Below are 21,240 nucleotides of genomic sequence, written 5' to 3'. Positions count from 1 at the left end.
ACAGAGAAGCTACATTGTCATTTAAGTGAAAAATTCTAAGATAATTCGTTTGTCTGGAACATAGAGTGTGTGAGGAGGAGGAGTATTGTAGAAGGGCTTACAAGGTTGTTAGGAGAAAAAAAAACTTGATCAAACCTGAAATGAACAGAATGTTCATGTGAGCTCTGATTATTATTTAATTTAAAAAGATGTAGAAAATGACTACTTTATAAATATGAATTTTGAGTTGAGCAAAAATAAATGGATATGATTACTAAAAGTTTCCATCATTTAGATTATCTTAATTTTTCTGGTCCACTTAGAAGCAGCACTGTGAGTGAACTTTGATAGACAGGTGGGTATGGATGCAGTTATCTTCCAACTGCAAATCTTGTAACTATTTCTGAGATTGCATATGTTAGTATTTTTATAATTGGCTTTCTCCATGAGAAACACAGATGTCAGTAATCTGGAATATTACTATGTTTTTGAACAAGGAAAAAGATTTTTATATGGTCACAATAATTTCAAGAATCTTGTTTCAGTATTAAATATTTATTAATTTAATTTAATTTCTGTTTTTACTTAGTTCTGCTAGCTTATAATTTTTCAAGTAAAAGGCAGTAAATGAATCAAACGCTAGAATTGCATATTATTTGCATGTGTGTTCGATTTTCCTTGTAAGCTTCAAAAAGGAACCTAGGTTTTATCAAATCTTTGAATCTCCACTATTAGAACAGTGTTCTGTGCATAATAGGTCCTTATCAATGAAATAAAATTGCTGCCATTTTTCCAAATCTATGGGAATCCTGGTTTTTATTTTAGCCAGCCATCATTTGTGGTTTCCTATTAGGATTTTTTTTTCTTAAGTCACTTAATAGGCTAATCAAAATTTAACCCTAACCAGTGCTTTTCAAATTTCTTAGGATTGTACACTATTTCAGCATTGTATAATTTAGCATAATTTCTTTTAGGATCCCTTTCAGGGGCAGCTGTATTATTAGTGGAACAAATACTAGATTTTTAATTAGAGGACCTAAAATTATCTGTATAATCTTAAGCAAATTACTTAATCTGAGTTCAGAAAGATGGACTAAATGGCCTCTAAAATTATTTCCCATTAAAATTAAATCCCATGATTTATTTTTTTTTTTCCCCTTTGGAGGTTTTTAGAAACTTTTGTTTTGTTTTGTTTTTTTGCAAAAGTAATTGGGCAGTTGTGGTTAAGTGACTTGCCCAGGGTCACACAGCTAGGAAGTGTTAAGTGTCTGAGGTCAGATTTAAATTTAGGTCCTCTTAACTTCAGGGCTGGTGTTCTATCCACTTTGCCATCTAGCTGCCCCAACTATTGCTCACTTTTGACTGATTTTCTATGAAAGATAAATTTATATTAACTTAAAACATTTAACAATATAAAAATAATTAGTCATCCCTGAGCAGTATATTTTGAAGCCTCCTAAACATGTTCCATAATTACTCAAAAAAATACACAGGTAAAGCAAAGTGAATGAAAAGTACTTATTGCCCAGAGACATGTACTTTGACAACCAGTAGAGTTTGTTCATCATTTCATATATTTTAGATATTGCAAATGGAAAATGAAATTAGCCCATAATAGAACAAAAAAAAAAGGTGGATTTGAATGGTGTTTGGGAAATTGAACAATATTTAATGACACCCCCCCCCCCCACTGAATTAAAGGCCTGTCTCTTTAACTGTATTTTTCCAACGATGATGAGTGACTTGAGGTAGTAGAATACCACAGTCATTTAAGAATGAAGCCTAGGATCACCAAGTGGTAGTGGAGAAGTACTTATGGGCTTTCTTAAACATATTATAAATGAGGAATTATATAAAAGTGCTGAAGTTGCTATCTGAGAAAGGGGTATGAAAGGAAAAAAAGACTGGTCATGCAAAATAGTAGAGAACAGATGGAAAAGCTGTACATACTCACTTGGTTTCCATTCAGTATGAAAAGATTTAAAGAGAGGCCCTCAGCTTATCAGATAGTCCACCCCCACTGTGGTGATTTAGGGAGGACAGGTTTGATAAGTTGCATTCTGCATTATTGATGGTTAATATCTACATTGTTAATATTAGAGATTTATTTAAATATTAATCATTCAAGTATTAAAATTATTTCTTCATTTTCCTTTGTATTAATAGACTTGATATATATTGGTTATTTTCCCTTGATATCATAAGAATACATTTATAAAGCAAAGCAGAAGGCAGTCCATCCACACCTCTTCTTCCTATGTGATTCCATTCTCCTGACGTTGTATGGATGCCTGAGGAACACATGGCATGGGTGTATTCATTGCTTGTCCCTTAATCTTAACTATATAACTGGCCCAGCTCTTTATGTCATATCTTACTGAAGACATCCTTTTTGATTCTTCTCTAATGTATATGTTACAGTGCCCCATACATTCTATTCATTGCTTTTGGAGACTGTTGTATTACATAAATCAAAGCAATATATCACCAGAATAATGTTAATGTTAAAAATATGAGCTTTTTTCCCCCAGAAAGGCTTAGAATAATTTTAAAATAGTACCCAGCTTCTCAAAAGCATTTTAGCCCCAAATCTGAATTTGAATTCTGCTTCATATATTCATTAGTTGGCATTTAAATCTATTTCCTTATCTGCAAAAAGGGTATAATAATGGCAATGCACTTAGAGAGTTGTTGTAAATATCAAAAGAAATAATAAATGAGGTGTTCTGCAAATTTTTGTTAAGACTGGCTTCACCCTTAATTTTCTGGCTATCTCACCAGGTGCCTGATGCCATTCAGACTAGAAATTGAGACCTGGCCAATTTAACGCTTCTAAAAGGGATACATGTCAGCCATCCTTACATTATATTGTTAGCTCCCTTTTGCCTTCAGGATTAATTTATAGTAAGAATGTTAAAAGTGATAATATGTTCCTTCAGTTGTATTCATTGGTTATTAAACAAAGATCTCACCATCTTAGAATCATTCTTGAAGCTTGACTCCCATTCCCTATCTCAGTTGCTCAGTGTTGCCAGTTCTCCACAGTCTTTCTCATCAGTCTCTTTTCTATGTAGGTAGCCACAGCTAAGTTCAGGTCCTCATAATTTCTATCTTGGAGTACTCCAGTAGTTTCCCAATTGGTCTTGTTGCCCAAGTTTTTCCTCTCCCTAATCCATCATCTACATAGACATCAGGGATGTTCTTAAAATGGAGATGTGATTATATACATTCCTCTGTTCAAAAAAACGCATTATTGCCTCTTTCCTCAAATGCAGATTCTCCTGCTAGATATTTAAAGTCTTGCATTACTTGGCTCCAACTCTCATTTCCAGGCTTATTCTATGTTACATCACTTTACACATGCCATGTTTCAGTCAAACTGGTCTCCTTGCTGTAGGCAATCCCGTTTCCTATGTGTTTGGACTTTTGTAGTGACTGACCCACTTTACTTGGTCTTGTCAAATCCTAATTTCCTCTAAACATTATCCTCAAGTACCATTTCCTGCATTAAACCTTTCTTCTTCCCTCATCAGTTCTCTCTTGCCTTCCCCCTGCCCAAGTACATTTTTACTTTATGAACAATTGGTATTTGTATGCATTTTTTTAAAAATGTGATTCTTAGCACCCTCTTCCTCTCTTTTCTGTTACTAAAGAAACAGCAGTGGGGTTAGGTGGAACAAAAACCATTTTTATATTTTTCTCTGTTTTATGAATTGCTATGGCTGAAGAATTAATCACCATGTGGCTAGCTACTAGTGATGAATTTCTCTTTACTTCAGTAGTTGAGCCGCATAAAACAGATATATTTTCAGAGAAATACAAATTAAGACAATTCTGAGATACCACTACACACCTGTCAGATTAGCTAGAATGACAGGGAAAGATAATGCGGAATGTTTGGAGGAGATGTGGGAAAACTGGACCACTTATACATTGTTGGTGGAATTGTGAATACAGCTCGCAATTGTGAATTCACCTTTCATAGCCTTCAAGAACTGAGAGTCATGTGAGTTCCTCACTCCTTCGGTCAAAATGCATTTTCTGATCTTGACAATATAGAAGTGATTTCATTTCTGAGTGTGAACACAGGCAAATGTTAATAATGTGCTCTTTTTCTAAGTTTTTCTTACTTGGTTCTTAAATTTCATTGTTCCAAAGGCTTTTTAAAAAACAAGCATAGATATTTTATGATGATGCCACAATTGGCTTTTTGAGATTGAATATTGGGCATGCTAAATGAGGGAAATGGTCCAAATTACTTGACTTACCTCTAAGGAAAACAGCTGGTCTTGCACCTGTTCCTTAGAGTTACTTTTAGGATTTTTTTTTTTTTTTTTAAGTTTAAGAAGTGACATGTTTAGTATTCCTTTATCGAATTATTGAAAATAGAATTTTCTAATTTTTTAAAAATTAGGTTCCTTTGGTAAACATATATATTATAAGTTTCTTTTATCTACTTTAGATCCATATGAAACAGAAGTTATGTTTACTAACAATTCCTTGTATGTAATTTTGAATATTGTTAGAGTTCAAATACCATTACCTTGTCCACATCATAAAATATTTTACTACATTGTAAGCTGTTAAACTTTTTATGACTTATAGTTCATACTGTCATATGTTTCTTAAATTGCCACTCATTGTGTTCTTTTCCTGTTTCATGATAGGATTCAAATTAGTTATTGAGGTATTTAGTTTACAAGCTATTCCTGTAAGAGTTTTCTTTTATTACCTTTTTCAGTTAATGCTTTGCAAAATAGTCATATATTGAATGTGTCAATAGTATCAGACTTCATAATCAGATCTGAGTTTAATTTTTCTGATGGTCTTTTAAAACCCAATGGGGAAATGCTTTTGTTCAGATTGAAGTCTGGATAAGATACAGGTGTACCTTACCTGTTCCCTCACATATTTAAGATTATAGTTATGTCTTGCTTGATTTTTGAAAATACGTTGTGGTTTAGGATAGTTTAGCTTTATAGTTATTTCTGTTTTAGAACTTTAATAAGTTTGCTTTTAATAGTTTCATGTATACATGATATAAAAATTTAATGTAATTCAATTGAGCCATGTAATTTTACAAAATCACAGATCAGAGCTTTTCTCTTTCTTCCTTCCTTTCTCCCTCTGTTTCCTTCCTTTCCCTCTCTCCCTTTGTCTCCACCCCCCCCCTTCCTCCTTTCCTTCTTCCCTTCACTTCATCCCTTGCCCACATAGCTAGTTGTAAGTGTTAAGTGTCTGAAACCAATTTTGAATTCAGGTCCTTCTGACTCCAAGGCTGGTGCTCTATCCATTGCAACTTCTAATGGCCTTCTGGCTTGACTCTTTAAATGTAATTATATATAGTAAAATCTTCTTACAAGTCATTAATAATGATCAATACATAAAATGGGAGTTATTTTTGTGTTCCAGCAATGCTATAAGTAGATTCTATTACTTTACTTTTAATACTTTTAACATCACTTGATTCATTGTAATAAATGATATTGGCAAGTTTTAAGAATCTTGGTACCCCAAAACATCCTTTTTTTTTTTTAAGTATTTTATCTTCATTTTTATATAGTTTTGTAACATAGGATGGATAGTATATTCAAATCTGTAACACAGTCAACATTCAATCAGTAGACATTTATTAAGTACTTAATTTGTTCCAGGCAGTATATTAAGAAAGAAAACAGGGGAAGATGCTGACCTGAAGGAGGTCACATGCCAATAGTGAAAAACATGTATGTCCAAACAAGATATATAGCAGGCAAATTGTAAATCATCTCAAAGGAAGGCACTGGCATTGAAAGAAACCATATAAAGTTTTCTTAATAGAATGGATTTTAGTTGAGACTTGACAGAAGCTAGGGTTGAAGCTGTGGAGTAAGAATATTCTAGGGATGATAGTCCAGGAAAATATATGGACAAGTTGCAAGGAAGTTAGTGTTACCCTATTTTTCTATATAGTTTATACAGTATTGGAATTAATTGTTCTTTAAATGTTTAGTAGAGTTCACTTGTAAATCCATCTGGCCATGGAGATTTTTTCTTAGGAAATTTATTAAGGCTTGCTCTTTTTTTCTAAAATAAGACTAGTTAATTAATTTCTTTCCTCATCTGTTAATCTGGGCAGTCTATATTTTTGTAATTATTCATCCATTTCACTTAGATTATCAGATTTATTAGCATACAGTTAGGTAAAATGGCTCCTAATTATTGCTTTAATTTCTTCTTCATTGGTGGTAGGTTTATCCTCTTCATTTTTGATATTGGTAATTTGGTTTTTTCTTTCCTTTTTCTAATCAAATAAACCAAAGATTTATTTCTTTTGGATTTCCCTCCTCCCCCATAAAACTCTTTTGTTTACTAATTAAATAGTTTTCTTACTTTCAATTTTATTAATTTCTCTTTTGAGGTTCAAGATTTCTAATTTGGTATTTAATTAAGGATTTTTAATTGTCTTTTTTTAGTTGCATGCCCAATTCATTAATCTTCTCTTTCTCTGTTTTATTCATGGTAAACATTTAGCGATATATAAAATATCCCCTAAGAACTGCTTTGGCTGCATCCTATAAGTTTTGGTATGTTGTTTCATTATTATCATTCTTGGATAAAATTATCGATTGTTTCTATGATTTGTTATTTCAGCCACTCATTCTTTATGATTAGATTATTTCATTTCCAATGGGATTTTTGTCTGTCTTTCTCTGGCCCTTTATTGAATGTAATTTTTACTGCATCATGATCTGAAAAGAATGCATTTACTATTTTTGTCTGCATTTGATTGTAAGATTTTTATGCCCTAATATATGGTCAGTTTTTGTGTAAATGCCATGTACCAGTGAGAAAGAAGTATATTCCTAGCTAGGTGGCGCAGTGGATAGAGCACCAGCCCTGAATTCAGGAGGACCCGAGTTCAAATCTGGTCTCAGACACTTAACACTTCCTAGCTGTGTGACCCTGGGCAAGTCGCTTAACCCCAGCCTCAAAAAAAAAAAAAAAAGAAAAGATAAGAAAATTCCATATTTCATTGAATGTCCATTTTTTTCACTTGAAAGATAATGCTTAGTTTTGCTGGGTAGTTGCTTCTTGTTATAGTTCAGGCTCTTTTGCCCTCTTGAATATCATGTTCTCTCAGCCCTTCCATTCTTTAAAGTGGAAGCTGTTAGGTCCTGGGTAATCCTAATTGTGGCTCCTTGATATTTGTTTTTTTGTTGTTGTTGTTGTTGTTGTTGTTGTTTTTTGCTGCTTCTGCAGTATTTTCTCCTTGATTTGGTAATTCTGGAATTTAGCTAATTAGTTGGAGTTTTCCTTTCGGGTCTCTTTCAGGAGGTGATCATTGGGTTTCAATTACTATTTTACCCTCTGTTCTAGGATATAAGGGCAGTTTTCCTTGAAAGATGTTTTCCAGGCATTAAAAAAAAAAAAAAATTCCCCCATCAAATTCATAGATTGTCTCTCCTGGATCTTTTTTTTTTTTGGGGGGGGGGTTTGATTCTTGATGTCTCATTAAGTCTTTCCCTTCCATTTGTCCAATTCTAATTTTTAATGAATTATTTTTTTCGGTTGGCTTTTTTACTTCCTTTTGCATTTGGCCTATTGTACTTTTAAAGGAGTTGTTCAATGAATATTTTTTTTCATTTTGCTTATTCTGTTTTTTAAGTTGTTTTCTTTTTCCATTTCACCAATTTGATTTTTCTAGTTGTCTTCATTTTCTGTTTTGCCAAATTTACTGTTTAAGAAGTTGTTTTCTTCAGTCAGTTTCTGTATTTCCTTTTCTGAGCTGTTGACTCTTTTCCTCAACCTTTCATACTATTTCTTTATAGCACTCATTTCTTTTTCCCATTTTCCTTTTCTCTCTTTTAAGATCCTTTTTGAACTTTTCCCAGAGACACCAGTTCATATTCCCCTTTAAAATTTCACTGAAGGCAATTTGCCTTTGCTGTCCTCATCTGGGTTTGTGCCCTGGTATTTATTCTCTGTCTCCACAGCAGCTATCTAAGTCAGGGCTCTTATTGCTTTTTTGTTAATTTTTTTAAATGCTGAGCTCTGCTCCTTGGGTAAATTGTCCCAAGCTCTTTTGAAGGGGTTTAAGGGCCCTCTGCCCACATTGGGTTGGGGCTGGTGGTACTGCAAATTTTACCACTGTTTACTGTATGGGTCTAGCCAAGTCTCACCTGTTACATTAGGGTTTGAAGGCTCACAATTTGCTTTTTGTAGTTTCATTATAGGTTTCAGAGCTGGTCTGCTGATTAACTGGCCTTCTAAATAAGGACAGAGTAGCCAACACTGATGTATTTTGGCTAAGAGCTTTCCGCTCAATTACCCGTGTCAGGCCTCCCCCCTCACTGGGCTTTTCTGTGCAGGGCTATGTTCCTTCTGCCCAAGGAGACAGACCTTTCCTGAACTCCTTCCAAGGTATTTTAAACCGAAAAAATATTACACTCCAAATGTTTGTAGGATGCCTAAGTGAACATTGTAGGTCTTTCATGACCTTTTAAACTAGAATAAAGAATTCTCCTTAAAAGGGTGGAATCCTATCCATATCTAAATTGATCAATCGGGGACTTTGTAATAGGATGACCTAATTGTGACTGACACCTGATGAGTTTAGACAGGATTTTGAATAAGTAGGTCAACAAACATTTTTATTTAGAAGATGTTAAAGCAGTCCTAGAACCCAGCTATATAGCCCTTTAAGTAGTCTAGGAAGTACGCAGTTAAACTCCTTGTTTAAAAATAGCTTTGTCAACTAAGCTGAAGGAATCATCCAATTTACTTTAATCCTTCTGTCTTTTCTTGACTTCAATCCAGTCAGCTTTTTCACTAATGGATTAGCTTTGACTACTTCAGTCTGAATGGTACTCTGGGGTGGGGACTGGTATCCCCTGCTCTTATGATTTTATTGGTGTCTTCTTCATTAGGAATCAGCCCCACCTCACCTCCTTTGGCTCTAAGCTCAGAAACTAAGCAGAGTAAAGCAAATTATACTGCCTAATATTTTTCCAGTATGCCAGTTTGGGACTGACAATATAGATGCTTTCATTTCCATAATTGGACTGCTTACTGCTCCTCTTTCAGGATTCCTAATCACATTTCCAGTGTGTGAACAAAGGGACCCAGTCAATGAAGTAATTGATAAGATCTTCAAAATATAAAACAATTTTATTTTTATAATCAAAGTTAGAGAAATCCCATTTTTGTCCATTAGTCTACTCCTACAAGACCTATCTACCTAGCCCTTGTGACTTAAAATATTGCCTTAGCTAGAATTCCAGCTAAACAAAGGTTTACTCCTTTGTTCTGCATTGCTCTTTCTTCTGGCTGCTTCCCAACAACCCCTCTCACCCAAGATCTCAACTATTTGACTATCTCTGACTTCCTCTTCTTAACAGGTTTTTGCTTGGATGCTCTCTGCTGTTCCCCTGTCCTTTAGCAGATCTCTGGTGCAGGTTATCTCCTCCCAGGGAACTGCTGTTGGGTAGCCAGCACCTTAACTTACAGTTTTAATAGCTTTCAGCCAATTGTAACCTTTTTAAAAAATAATATTCCTACCTGACTGGCCCATCTCTTATGAAAAGGTCATTTTCATTGACTAAGTAGACAACTTTTTCTTGATCCATTTGAACAGGCCTCTTTTCCACACTGTGTATTTTTGAGAAGAATTTATAGCTATTTGGTTCCACCTTTCTCTAACATCTGAATTCAGCATCTCTCTTTAAAACTTCTCGGATTCAAAGAGGCACTTTTGCTATCTTCTCATTTATCTGAGGTGATTAGGCAAAATTATTCACTTTAATCAGGGATCCTGCTTTAGAGATAATCAAAGGGGAGGGTAGAACCTGTAACTGCCAGCAACTCATGACTCAGAGCGATCCGGAAACATATAATTATTTTTGAAACTATTTCTAGCTATATGAAAAGATGCTCCAAATCATTAATAATCAGAGAAATGCAAATTAAGACAATTCTGAGATACCACTACACACCTGTCAGATTGGCTAAAATGACAGGGAAAGATAATGCAGAATGCTGGAGAAGATGTGAGAAAACTGAGACACTAATACATTGTTGGTGGAATTGTGAATACATCCAGCCATTCTGGAGAGGAATTTGGAACTATGCTCAAAAAGTTATCAAACTGTGCATATCCTTTGACCCAGCAGTGTTACTACTGGGTTTGTATCCCAAAGAGATCTTAAAGAAGGGAAAGGGACCTGTATGTGCAAGAATGTTTGTGGCAGCCTCTTTGTAGTGGCCAGAAACTAGAAACTGAGTGATTGTCCATCAATTGGAGAATGGCTGAATAAATTGTGGTATATGAATATGGAATATTATTGCTCTGTAAGAAATGACCAGCAGGATGAATACAGAGAGGCTTGGAGAGACTTACATGATCTGATGCTAAGTGAAATGAGCAGAACCAGAAGATCACTATACACTTCAACAACAATACTGTATGAGGGATCAATTCTGATGGCTGTGGCTCTCTTCAACAATGAGATGAACCGAACCAGTCCCAATAGAGCAGTAATGAACTGAACCGGCTACACTCGGTGAAAGAACTCTGGGAGATGAGTATGAACCACTACATAGAATTCCCAATCCCTCTATTTTTGTCTGCCTGCATTTTTGATTTCCTTCACAGGCTAATTGTACACTGTTTCAAAGTCCGATTCTTTTTGGACAGAAAAATAACTGTTTGGACGTGTACACATATATTGTACTTAATTTATACTTTAACATATATAACATGTATTGGTCAACCTGCCATCTGGGGGAGAGGGTGGGGGCAAGGAGGGGAAAAGTTGGAACAAAAGATTTTACAATTGTCAATGCTGAAAAATTATCCATGTAATCTTGTAAATAAAAAGCTATAATTAAAAAAAAACCATAATTATTTTAAAATTTGTATTCTCATTTAAATTTGGATGTATTATGTCATTGTCCTGGGGGATAAAAAGGTGGTCTGGATCATGAGATAGCTACTAGACTTTTGGGAATCATAATCATTATATTTAAATTAGTTCCATGGGGGTTCAGTAGATCATCTCTTGTCCTGTAACTTTATTTCAGACCATAGCTCATTAGTACCTCTTTCAGATTTTTAAGCTACTATCTTTTTCCTTATTAAATGGGGTCCCCTAATCTCTAAATCTTCTATAGGGAGAAAAATAGAGGTTTGCTTCACCTTACCCACTTTTCCACAGTAAGAGCATATCAGAGCTACAGTCCATTCTTTCACTATTGCACACTCATAGGTAGAAAAAGATTAGAATTTACATTTTATAGCATTCTGCCCGAACATGGACTTACTCTTCTAAAGTCCCTTCTGCTTTAAAGTTCTTTTTTGAGTTGAGCCTTCCCATTGATTCTTTTCTATTTTACTGCTATAGAATGGGCTGGCCAGAGCTGGCTAAAATAAATTTATAGAATATGCTTTACTAGTTCTTAGTATGCTAAATGGGAATTTGTTCATAAATAAAAGCTTTTCTTTGGCCTGTAAGCAGCTCAGAATTTATCCCTCTCACCAGTGTACTGCCTGTGTTTTTGCCAATACCAGCCTAAATCCTTCCCTTTCTCCCTTTGGTCTCCACATCCCCAGAGCCCACAGAATTCTTAGAAATGATCTTCTTTATCTAGGCTCCACATCTGCCTCTTCATTTGTTTCTTTCCACTCTTATCTGGAATTTTGCATTTTCTGCTTTTTCTCAGCTTCCTCTGACAGTGGTCTGTGGCCTTTTCTAATGCTCTTTAATGGAGCTCCTTCTGTAGCCTTCTGAGCTTTCCCCAGCAATGACCTGTTCCAGGACAAGGCTGTTTCTGTCTCCACCCTGGCACTGTGGTCTCCTGACCAAATTTTGATACCTTCTCCTCTTGTTTGGTACCTCCTACCCATTCTTCCCAAAAATACTATTGCTCATGCCTTTCTTCCTGCTCATCTTCATTCTCTTCTCCCCTACCACGTTTACCGTTCTCCACTGTTACCCCCTTTTCTTCTTGGACCTTAAAGCTGTCCTTATTTACAAGTCTCATCCCACTGTGGTTGAGATTCTCGTAGGCCACAGACTTTGGTTTAACTTCAGGATCTGGGTGCCTAATATACATAGCCAATAGAGTTGCGGGCAGGGTGATGGTACCAGGATGGTGGTCCCTAGGAAACCTCAATTCCATTTTCCTGTGATTTCTTCACACACAGATCTGTGTTCCATCTATGCTTTTATCCCAGATATTTGCAAAAAAAAAAAAAATTATACCTCAGAACTAATAATCAAAGATCTCTGCATACTCTACTATGAACTTCTCTCTCTTTTTTTTTTTTCAGCCATTCAGCCAATTCTGATATCTACCAGGGGTTCTTATATATTATTTTTTGTATTATGAGCCCTCTGGTGAAAACTCAGAACTTTTTCAAAATAATGTTTTTAACTGTATAAAATGAAACACAAAAGATTGCAAGAAAATTGACTACATTGAAGTACACCTATCAAAATATTTTTAAAAACAAATTCTTGGACTCCACTTTAAGAATCCCCTATTATTTAGCTCATTTCTTTCCATCTTCTCTACAAGACAGCATAAAAGACATCCAAGATCTCACCTCATGAGATCATTCTCTAGAGACAGAAATATCTCCATTCCCTCCAATGTATCCAAAATTGATATCTCAAAAGCATAAGTTTTCTTGCTATGAGTGCCAGAGAAGTTTTGCCCAAAGCTAGTCAGAGAAAGAAAACAAATTTCTTTTTTTTTCTTTTTTATTATTTTTTTTATTTTGAAAACATATGCATGGATAATTTTTTAACACTGGCCCTTACAAAATCTTGTGTTTCAAATTTTCCCCTCCTTCCCTCTACCCCCTCCCCTAGATGGCAAATTAATATATTTTAAATATGTTAAAATATATAATATAATATAATTAAAATATATTAAATCCAATATATATGCATATATATTATTGTATAAATATTTGTTTATATATATATGTATACACACACAAATATTTATACAATAATCTTGCTGCACAAGAAAGATCAGATCAAAATGAAAACAAAAAACAAGAAAAAAAAAATGAAAGCAAACCATAGCATGCTGTGTTGTGATCCACATTCAGTTCCCATAGTTTTCTCTCTGGGTGCCAATGGTTCTCTTCATTATAAGACCTTTGGAACTGGCCTAAATTATCTCCTTGTTGAAAAGAGCCACATCCATCAGAATTGATCATCATACAATCTTTGTATTACCATATATAATGTTCTCCTGGTTCTGCTCATTTCACTTAGCATCAGTTCATATGTGTCTCTTAGGCTTCTTTAAAATCACCCTGCCAATTGTTTCTTATAGAACAGTAATATTCCATAACAATCATATTTCATAACTTATTCAGCTATTCTCCAACTGATGGGCATCCACTTGCTTTCCACTTTCTTGCCACCACAAAAAGGGCTGCTACAGGGACAGCTAAGCAGCTTAGTAGATAGAGCACCAGCCCTGAGTTCAAATTTGGCCTCAGACACATAATACTTCCTAACTGTGTGACCCTGGATAGAAAACAAATTTCTAAGAAATTATTTTCAAGCAAAAAGGCTTTCCACACAGGGATTTGTACAACCTTATTATTGTTGTGCCTGAACCCTAAAAGGAAAATCTTTTAGAAAAAGAAATTGTCCATAAGGCAAGCTGAAGCCAAATTTGTGCTTCTATCTGGCTCTGTGAGGTGAGTAGTTCCATTTTAGGTATTTCATTTCTTTTAAAGTGATGATGGGATTTTTAGGAGAAGAATGTAACTATTGCACATTAAATCAGATCTGTATTCCAAATAATCCAGCATTTTGCTTCTAACAAAGGCATCATAGGCCATATTAGGGAAGTTCATGATCATCTCAACTCATTTATCAAGGGCATGTCTTAAAAATCCAATTCCATTACTTTTTTGTCATTTTGTTGGTGGGAGTACTCTTTCATGGGCACACATCAAACCCCAAGCTCCTATTTCTCCCTTCATGCCTTAGGAGAAACTGTTGGGGCGAAAAACTTCCTCATCCCACTGGTAACTGTGATGAGCCTGTCCAAATTTAGACTTACATAGACATTCTTAAAGTATTTGAAGGTTGCTGAGGAATTCTTAAGTCTTCAAAAATCCTAGTCACTTCTTTTTTATAAAAATTCATTTAAATTTATTTTATTTAAAGAAACAGAATAAGAAAACAGAAAAACAAAAATAATACAAAATAAAATGAAAGAGAACATTGTCATGTGCCCAGCAGAACATCAGGAAGAATTCAAAATATATAACAAATTACCAGTTCAAGAAAGTAGATATATGTTAATAGAAGAAATTATATTCATGAGTGTCCATCTTTTCTTTACTTCCTTGTAAATTGTTCTTTGGTTCTCTGCTGTATATCTTTTTTACTTTATTTTTTTTTTCTCCCTTTCATCCCCACTCTCACCCCGAAACAGACTAGTTAGGAAAGGATATATTTATGTTTACATCTACATAGACAAAGACACACTCACATCCCTCCCCCCACCCCACACATCTTTCCTATCCCTGCTGATTCTTTGCTTTAATTCTGCTCCATAACTTGCCTTGCTATTATTTAACTTCTCCCCACCTATGGATCCCTCTTTTATCTTCTTCCCACACCCTTTACTTCCAAGTCCACCTATCCCTTTTTTCTTGTTCTTTATAGACTTTGGAGGGTTCTATAACCTTCACAGGATATTTGTAGTGTCGCCTATTTAACCCATTCCCAATGTGACTAGGTTTTCAGAACTACAAGCCCTCCTCCCCCTTCTAAAGGCTCCCTGTCTAGTCTTCCTCTGTACCTCATTTGTATGACATAATTACTATTTTAACTTTAACTCTGCCACAGTCTTTCTTTTGAGCTGCCCTATAATTGATATCAATCTTAAACATATGCTATCTATTTCCCATGCTAAAAAATAAATAAATAAACAAACAAACAAACAAATAAATAAATAAATAAATAAATAAATAAATAAATAAATAGAACAATTTATCCATGGCAGAAACTAGGCCTGGACCCACATTTAACACCACATACTAAGATAAGATCAAAATGGGTCCAAGATTTAGGCATAAAGAATGAAATCATAAATAAATTAGAGGAACATAGGATAGTTTATCTCTCAGACTTGTGGAGAAGGAAGGAATTTGTGTCCAAAGGAGAACTAGAGACCATTATTGATCACAAAATAGAAAATTTTGATTACACCAAATTAAAAAGTTTCTGCACAAACAAAACTAATGCAGACAAGATTAGAAGGGAAGTAACAAATTGGGAAAATGTTTTTACAGTTAAAGGTTCTAATAAAGGCCTCATCTCTAAAATATACAGAGAATTGACTTTAATTTATAAGAAATCAAGCCATTCTCCAATTGATAAGTGGTCAAAGGATATGAACAGACAATTTTCAGATGATGAAATTGAAATTATATCCACTCATATGAAAGAGTGTTCCAAATCACTATTGATCAGAGAAGTGCAAATTAAGACAACTCTGAGATACCACTACACACCTGTCAGATTGGCTAAGATGACAGGAACAAATAATGATGAATGTTGGAGGGGCTGTGGGAAAACTGGGACACTGATGCATTGTTGGTGGAACTGTGGAAGAATCCAACCATTCTGGAGAGCAATTTGGAATTATGCCCAAAAAGTTATCAAACTGTGCATACCCTTTGACCCAGCAGCGCTACTCCTGGGCTTATACCCCAAGGAAATACTAAAGAAGGGAAAGGGCCCTGTGTGTGCCAAAATGTTTGTGGCAGCTCTTTTTATAGTGGCCAGAAGCTGGAAGATGAATGTATGACCATCAATTGGAGAATGGTTGGGTAAATTATGGTATATGAAGGTTATGGAATATTATTGCTCTGTAAGAAATGACCGACAGGAGGAATAGAGAGAGGCTTGGAGAGACTTACACGAACTGATGCTGAGTGAAAGGAGCAGAACTAGGAGATCATTATACACTTCAACAACAATACTGTATGAGGATGTATTCTGATGGAAGTGGATATCTTCAACATAGAGAAGAGCTAATCCAATTCCAATTGATCAATGATGGACAGAGGTAGCTACATCCAGAAAAGGAATGTTTTTCTTCCCAGATTATTTTTACCTTCCGAATACAATTCTTCCTTTGCAACAACAACAACAACAACAAAATTCGGTTCTGCACATATATATTGTACCTAGGATATACTATAAAATATTTAATATGTATGGGAATGCCTGCCATCTAGGGGAGGGGGTGGAGGGAAGGAGGGGAAAAATTCGGAACAGAAGGGAGTACAAGGGATAATGTTGTTTAAAAAAAAATTATCTATGCATATGTACTGTCAAAAAAAGTTATAATTATAAAAATTAATAAAAATTTTTAAAAATTATCCATGTTGAGTTTCTTGAAACTGCCCTTTGATATTGATTCTTACATGTTAAATTTTTTCTTAAGTTCAGGTTTGATTGATAAAAAGTCCTAAAAATCTGCAAGTTCATTGAATGTTCTTTTTTCTCTTTCTTTATAATCTGTTTTGTTATTCTTGGTTTCTCATAACTTCACTGGCTTCCCCTTGCCAGCTTCTAATTTTCAAAGAGTTATTTTCATCATTGATACTCTATATTACTTTTTCTAGTTGGTTGACTTTTCATAATCTTCATATTTTTCTTGGATTTTTTTCCTTCAATGTCTCTCATTTGATTTTTGAATTCTTTTTTTGAGTTCTGTATATTCTCTCTGGACAGAGTCATTTAATATTACTCTTTGGGGTAGAAACTTTTTTGATTGAAATGTCCTTCTCTGAAGATGAACCTCTAGCTTCCCTGTTCTCATAGTATATTTCTTTGTTGAGGTTCTTTCTTTGCCAGTTAATTTTTTTTTTTCTTTTTTGACTGAGGCATTTGGGGTTAAGTGACTTGCCAGGGTCACACAGCTTGGAAGTGTTGAGTGTCTGAGATAACATTTGAACTCAGGTCCTCCTGACTTCAGGGCTGGTGCTCTATCCACTGCTCCATCTAGTTGCCCAAGCCAGCTCACTTTTTAAAAAAATAAAAGATATTAGTGTAAACACCTCTAATCCTAGGATGGGAGATGGTGCTTCTGACTTCATCTCAGCTCTCCCCTCTGCTTTCCCCTCAAGCAAGTGCCTACAGCCAGCTATGTCCCTGCCCCCTGCCTTTGTATTCGCTGGGTGCTGGTTCCTTCTCACCTAGGGCTGTGTCTGGGCTGCCTGGCTGGGCCTGGGTCCCAATCAGCAGAGGTTCCCCCCTCTTCAGGGCCTCAGGTGTTCTCCTGAGACCACTGCCAGGGAGCCCAGGGTCCCTCTTGGTGATTCTTGGAAGATAGCCCAGAGGTGTTTGCCCTCACCTGGGTTAATCCTGGGTCTTTTTTCAGGTTGTATCTGCAGGACCTTGTTACGTCACAAGTCTTGATTTTTCACCAGTTTATATCTGCCCTGAGGTGCCAGTTTATCCTATTTGTGGGAAATATGGAGAGCTTGAAATTTGCCAAACTTCCCATAACCCACTCCAATCCTGGTCACTTCTGTGTCATGAACAGGCAGCTCCCAGTACTTTGGCAGAGGTCAGCATTTCTTTCTATTAAAGTATCCTCTTGGGAGAGAAAACCCTGCAAAATATATTTCTACAATTTCAGTTGTGTTAGCTTTACTTCAGGTGATGTTTTCATTGGTAATGACTCCTAATATTTTCTCTTCAAGTCTTTTGTGCCCACCTATAGTAATTAATGATCCATAGTTGTATGTGTTTGGAAAGAATGAAAGGAACCTTGCAGCTAAATCTCTTTATGAAGAGACAGTTTCCTAGTTATCTCTTCCCTACATTCGATTTTCCTAAAGTGTGCCTGGAGCATGAGTTATATTTAACACTGTCTAGGTACTTATTGTCACGACCAGCACCTCCTCTTGAAACCTTGAGTCCAGCTGTTATTTTAATACTTCACTTTGACAGAATCTTTAGAGAGCTCCTCACATGGATTAAGGTGCTAACAATTGGTGCCATAATATTTATCAGTTAACTTTGCCTTCTCTAGGCTTTCCTCTGTCTGACTGTTCTTTCTCTTTCTGTTTTGCCCACTCATATTCTGTCTTCTGTTACCCAAGCCTGGGTATACCCCAAGGCCACGTCTTATGGATGCATTGATTGATCTCTGTCTCTTGGTGTAGCTTTGGATGTCTTTTGTATTTTCTTATTCTTGCCAAACTGCTGTACTTAACCTATAACTAAGCCTCCCCACTTTCCTCTGCACTGGCTTAGTCATATACATGGATCATACACTCTAGTCTCTGGTTCTTAGAATCCTTCACTTCCCCAAGGTATAGCTTGAGTGCCAACTCATACAAAAAGGAAGGCTTTTGATTCCTCGGATTATAATATATTCTCCTTTCTCAAATTAATTTGGATAAATGTTTTATCACCTCCCTCTAGTAAAATGTAAGCTTCTTAAGGACAAGGAATATTTTTCATTATTTTCCTTTGTATTTGCCATTCCCATTCTCTTACCATGTGTCTTCTACATATTTAAATTCTGGTAGGCCCAAATCGTATATTGAATTATTTTAAAACGTAGTGTTGATTTTATACTTTGGTTTAATAGATTTCTAAAAAATTATTTTAAAAATTTTATCCTTTAATGGTCCTACATTAAATTACAGCTTCACATTATTAGCAAGTACTTTTTTAAAGCATATCACTATGCTAGTTATTGGATTTAATGTAAAATCTTTGAATGGCATATCATAAATTATTCATCATTTTACTTTATCTGTGATTTACTATTTAAGCTCATGTTGAAATTCATTTGGAATATGTAGTTTTAATTTTATAGTATTTTTTTATCTAGACATTATTTTGATCTTTTAAGACGTGAACTCAAGGCTTTTATATTATAAAAATTACTGGTCGTAAAGTAGGCAACTTTTCAAATTGTTGGTTTTGTTTTTGTTTTTTTTTTAATATAGTTTGCCCAGTTTCGGCAAAAGAAAGCTCAGTCCGATGGACAGAATCCTTCCAAGAAGCAGAAAAGAAAGAAAAAATTATCAACCAGAAAATGTGAAGATTCTTCATATACTTCCAATATTGATCATTCACAGGGTGGTGAGTTATACATGACTAACTCTCAGAAAGGTGCGTCAGTGGCTCCTGAATTCAATATAATGAGAACTTTACATACTGGAGAAATAATCAAACATGACCAGTCCTACACCATTGAAGTAAGTATCCAGACTCAAAAAGATTCCTGAATGAAATCTTTGTAATTACAATAACATCCCTTATTTTATTTTATACATTTAATGTTGTCTTTATTTTTTTAGTTTTATAATTAAGTGGTCATACTTAAAGTATGAGTGTCCCTTTTTATAAAATACAGACACATATTGAATTTTTTTTCTTTTCAATTTTTATTGATGTTTTTTGTTTTTATGTAACATTCATTTTTCAAATAAACTAATGGAATCTAAATACACAAATATTTTGTTGAAAATAATTGCAATACATATAATGGAAGAAAACAAAGTTTGTTTTCAAAGCAGTTCAGGATCATAAATATAATAGAAAACCAGTAAAGTTGTTTGCATCAATACAATTACTTGCACATTTTTTGTATTTTACAATAGCAGATGGGGTCAGAAATAATTATTTCTATATAATGAGTCATATATATATATTATGTATGTATGTATATATGTATATGTATATAGATAGATATAGATATTTTTAAAAAGGAAGAATGGTGCCTCTTTTGCTTTATTAAAAGGAAATGTGGTTTTATAAGACAGTACTTGGGGAGAAGAGTTTTTGAAGGACAGAAGAAAATTCAGAGAGCTTAGGTTCAAATTCTAGCTGGAAGAGCTTGGCCATGTCACCTAACCTGTCTGAACTTCCATTTTCTTATTTTTAAAATTAAGAAGTTAGAGTTGGTCATCTCCGACTCACTTTCACCTCTAAATTCCTTGATTCTTTGATTCAAGAATCACTTGAATTCACAGAATCACTCTGTGACACTTTCCGAGCTTTTTTGTTTTTTGTTTTTTTTTCTGTGTTAATGTACTTTTCATTTAACTGTTTTGGGGAAGTGACTAGTCCTCATTGAAACAATCAAAATAAATGGCACAATTACAGCTGGTTTCCTTTTTATCTGTTTATTCAAAGATGGTATAGACTAGGGATTAGTAAGAATGGAAAGGGAGACATGGGAGTAGTTTTAAACAGAATTGGAACCCTGTTTTCCTATTTTTTCTTCTTATTGTAGCATGAGGCTTGTTTTTAAGGTTATGTACCTGCCACAATTATATCAGCCTCTTTTTCAAATTAGTTCTGAGAGTTATAAATTTATAATTCATTTATCTCAATTAAATCCATTGTGGAAATTAAATTTCTAAACTGGCATTTCATTAACTTGATAAAAATTATATCTTTTTGGATTTAAGTAGTACTTGAACTAATTTTGTTATAATTTGGATTGTTAAACAGCCAATTAAGATAAATTTTTTGAAACAGGCAAAGTTTAATAGCTAATTAATTACTCGTGTTAACTGACATAACATATTTCCTTTCACCCATTGTCATTTGTTGGGTATGTTTGTAGATATTGCTACAAAAACTTTCATGTAGGAAGAATTTTCCTTGCTCCATTTTTCAATGTTGTACAAACACTCTCAAACTTTGTATTGTGTTTAGTGGTGTTTTTTTTTCCCCCACAATACTTGCTAGGTCAAAAGAAATACCCAGCACTTCTGTATATTAAAGAATTAGTTCCAAACAACTTAGTAGCTATGTGGAAAAAATAAAACACATAAAATTTTTTTAAAGTATTTTTGTTTTATTCTTAAACTACCAGAATTACTTAAAAATGGAAAGTTTATGTCTGTTAAGCCCCATTTCCCAAACATTGAAAATTAGATTTAACACCACCACCCTCATTTCTTGTGGTGTTTGTTTCCCTCAAAATTTTAAAATATCACTGTTGCTGTTGTGTCAGCAGAATTTGAGAAGCAGCGATCTAGTCAGTAGCTTTTTGCAGATGAAATGGAATGCTAACACTGACTCCTTCCGGAATGTGCAGTGTAAAAGGAATTAATATTTCCCTCCTAATTAAGTGTAACTTATTCTTTCTAAAATAAACATTTAAGACTTTATCTTTGTTACACTATCTTCATTTCCAGGCCAGAATTTCCCAGATTATCCCCCTGATAATGACTATGCCTTTTCTTTGAATTTTAGGTAT

General features: G+C 34.6%; 1 protein-coding gene across 5 annotated transcripts in view; it reads left to right on the top strand.

The window, feature by feature from the left end:
- Positions 1 to 21,240, top strand: part of AKAP9 (A-kinase anchoring protein 9) — a 169,911-nt gene that overhangs the window by 17,356 nt on the left and 131,315 nt on the right. For all 5 annotated transcript variants that reach the window (XR_012482927.1, XM_074272247.1, XM_074272248.1 and 2 more), the window contains exon 2: positions 18,974 to 19,225. Coding sequence is in view for 4 of the 5 variants with exons in the window: in XM_074272247.1 (XP_074128348.1) it covers positions 18,974 to 19,225 (252 nt within the window). In the remaining variant the exon portion in view is untranslated. The remainder of the gene's footprint in view (positions 1 to 18,973; positions 19,226 to 21,240) is intronic.

Source organism: Sminthopsis crassicaudata, chromosome 5 (genome assembly GCF_048593235.1).
Source record: "Sminthopsis crassicaudata isolate SCR6 chromosome 5, ASM4859323v1, whole genome shotgun sequence".
NCBI lineage: Eukaryota > Metazoa > Chordata > Mammalia > Dasyuromorphia > Dasyuridae > Sminthopsis > Sminthopsis crassicaudata.
This window is presented reverse-complemented; position numbering and strand designations above follow the sequence as displayed.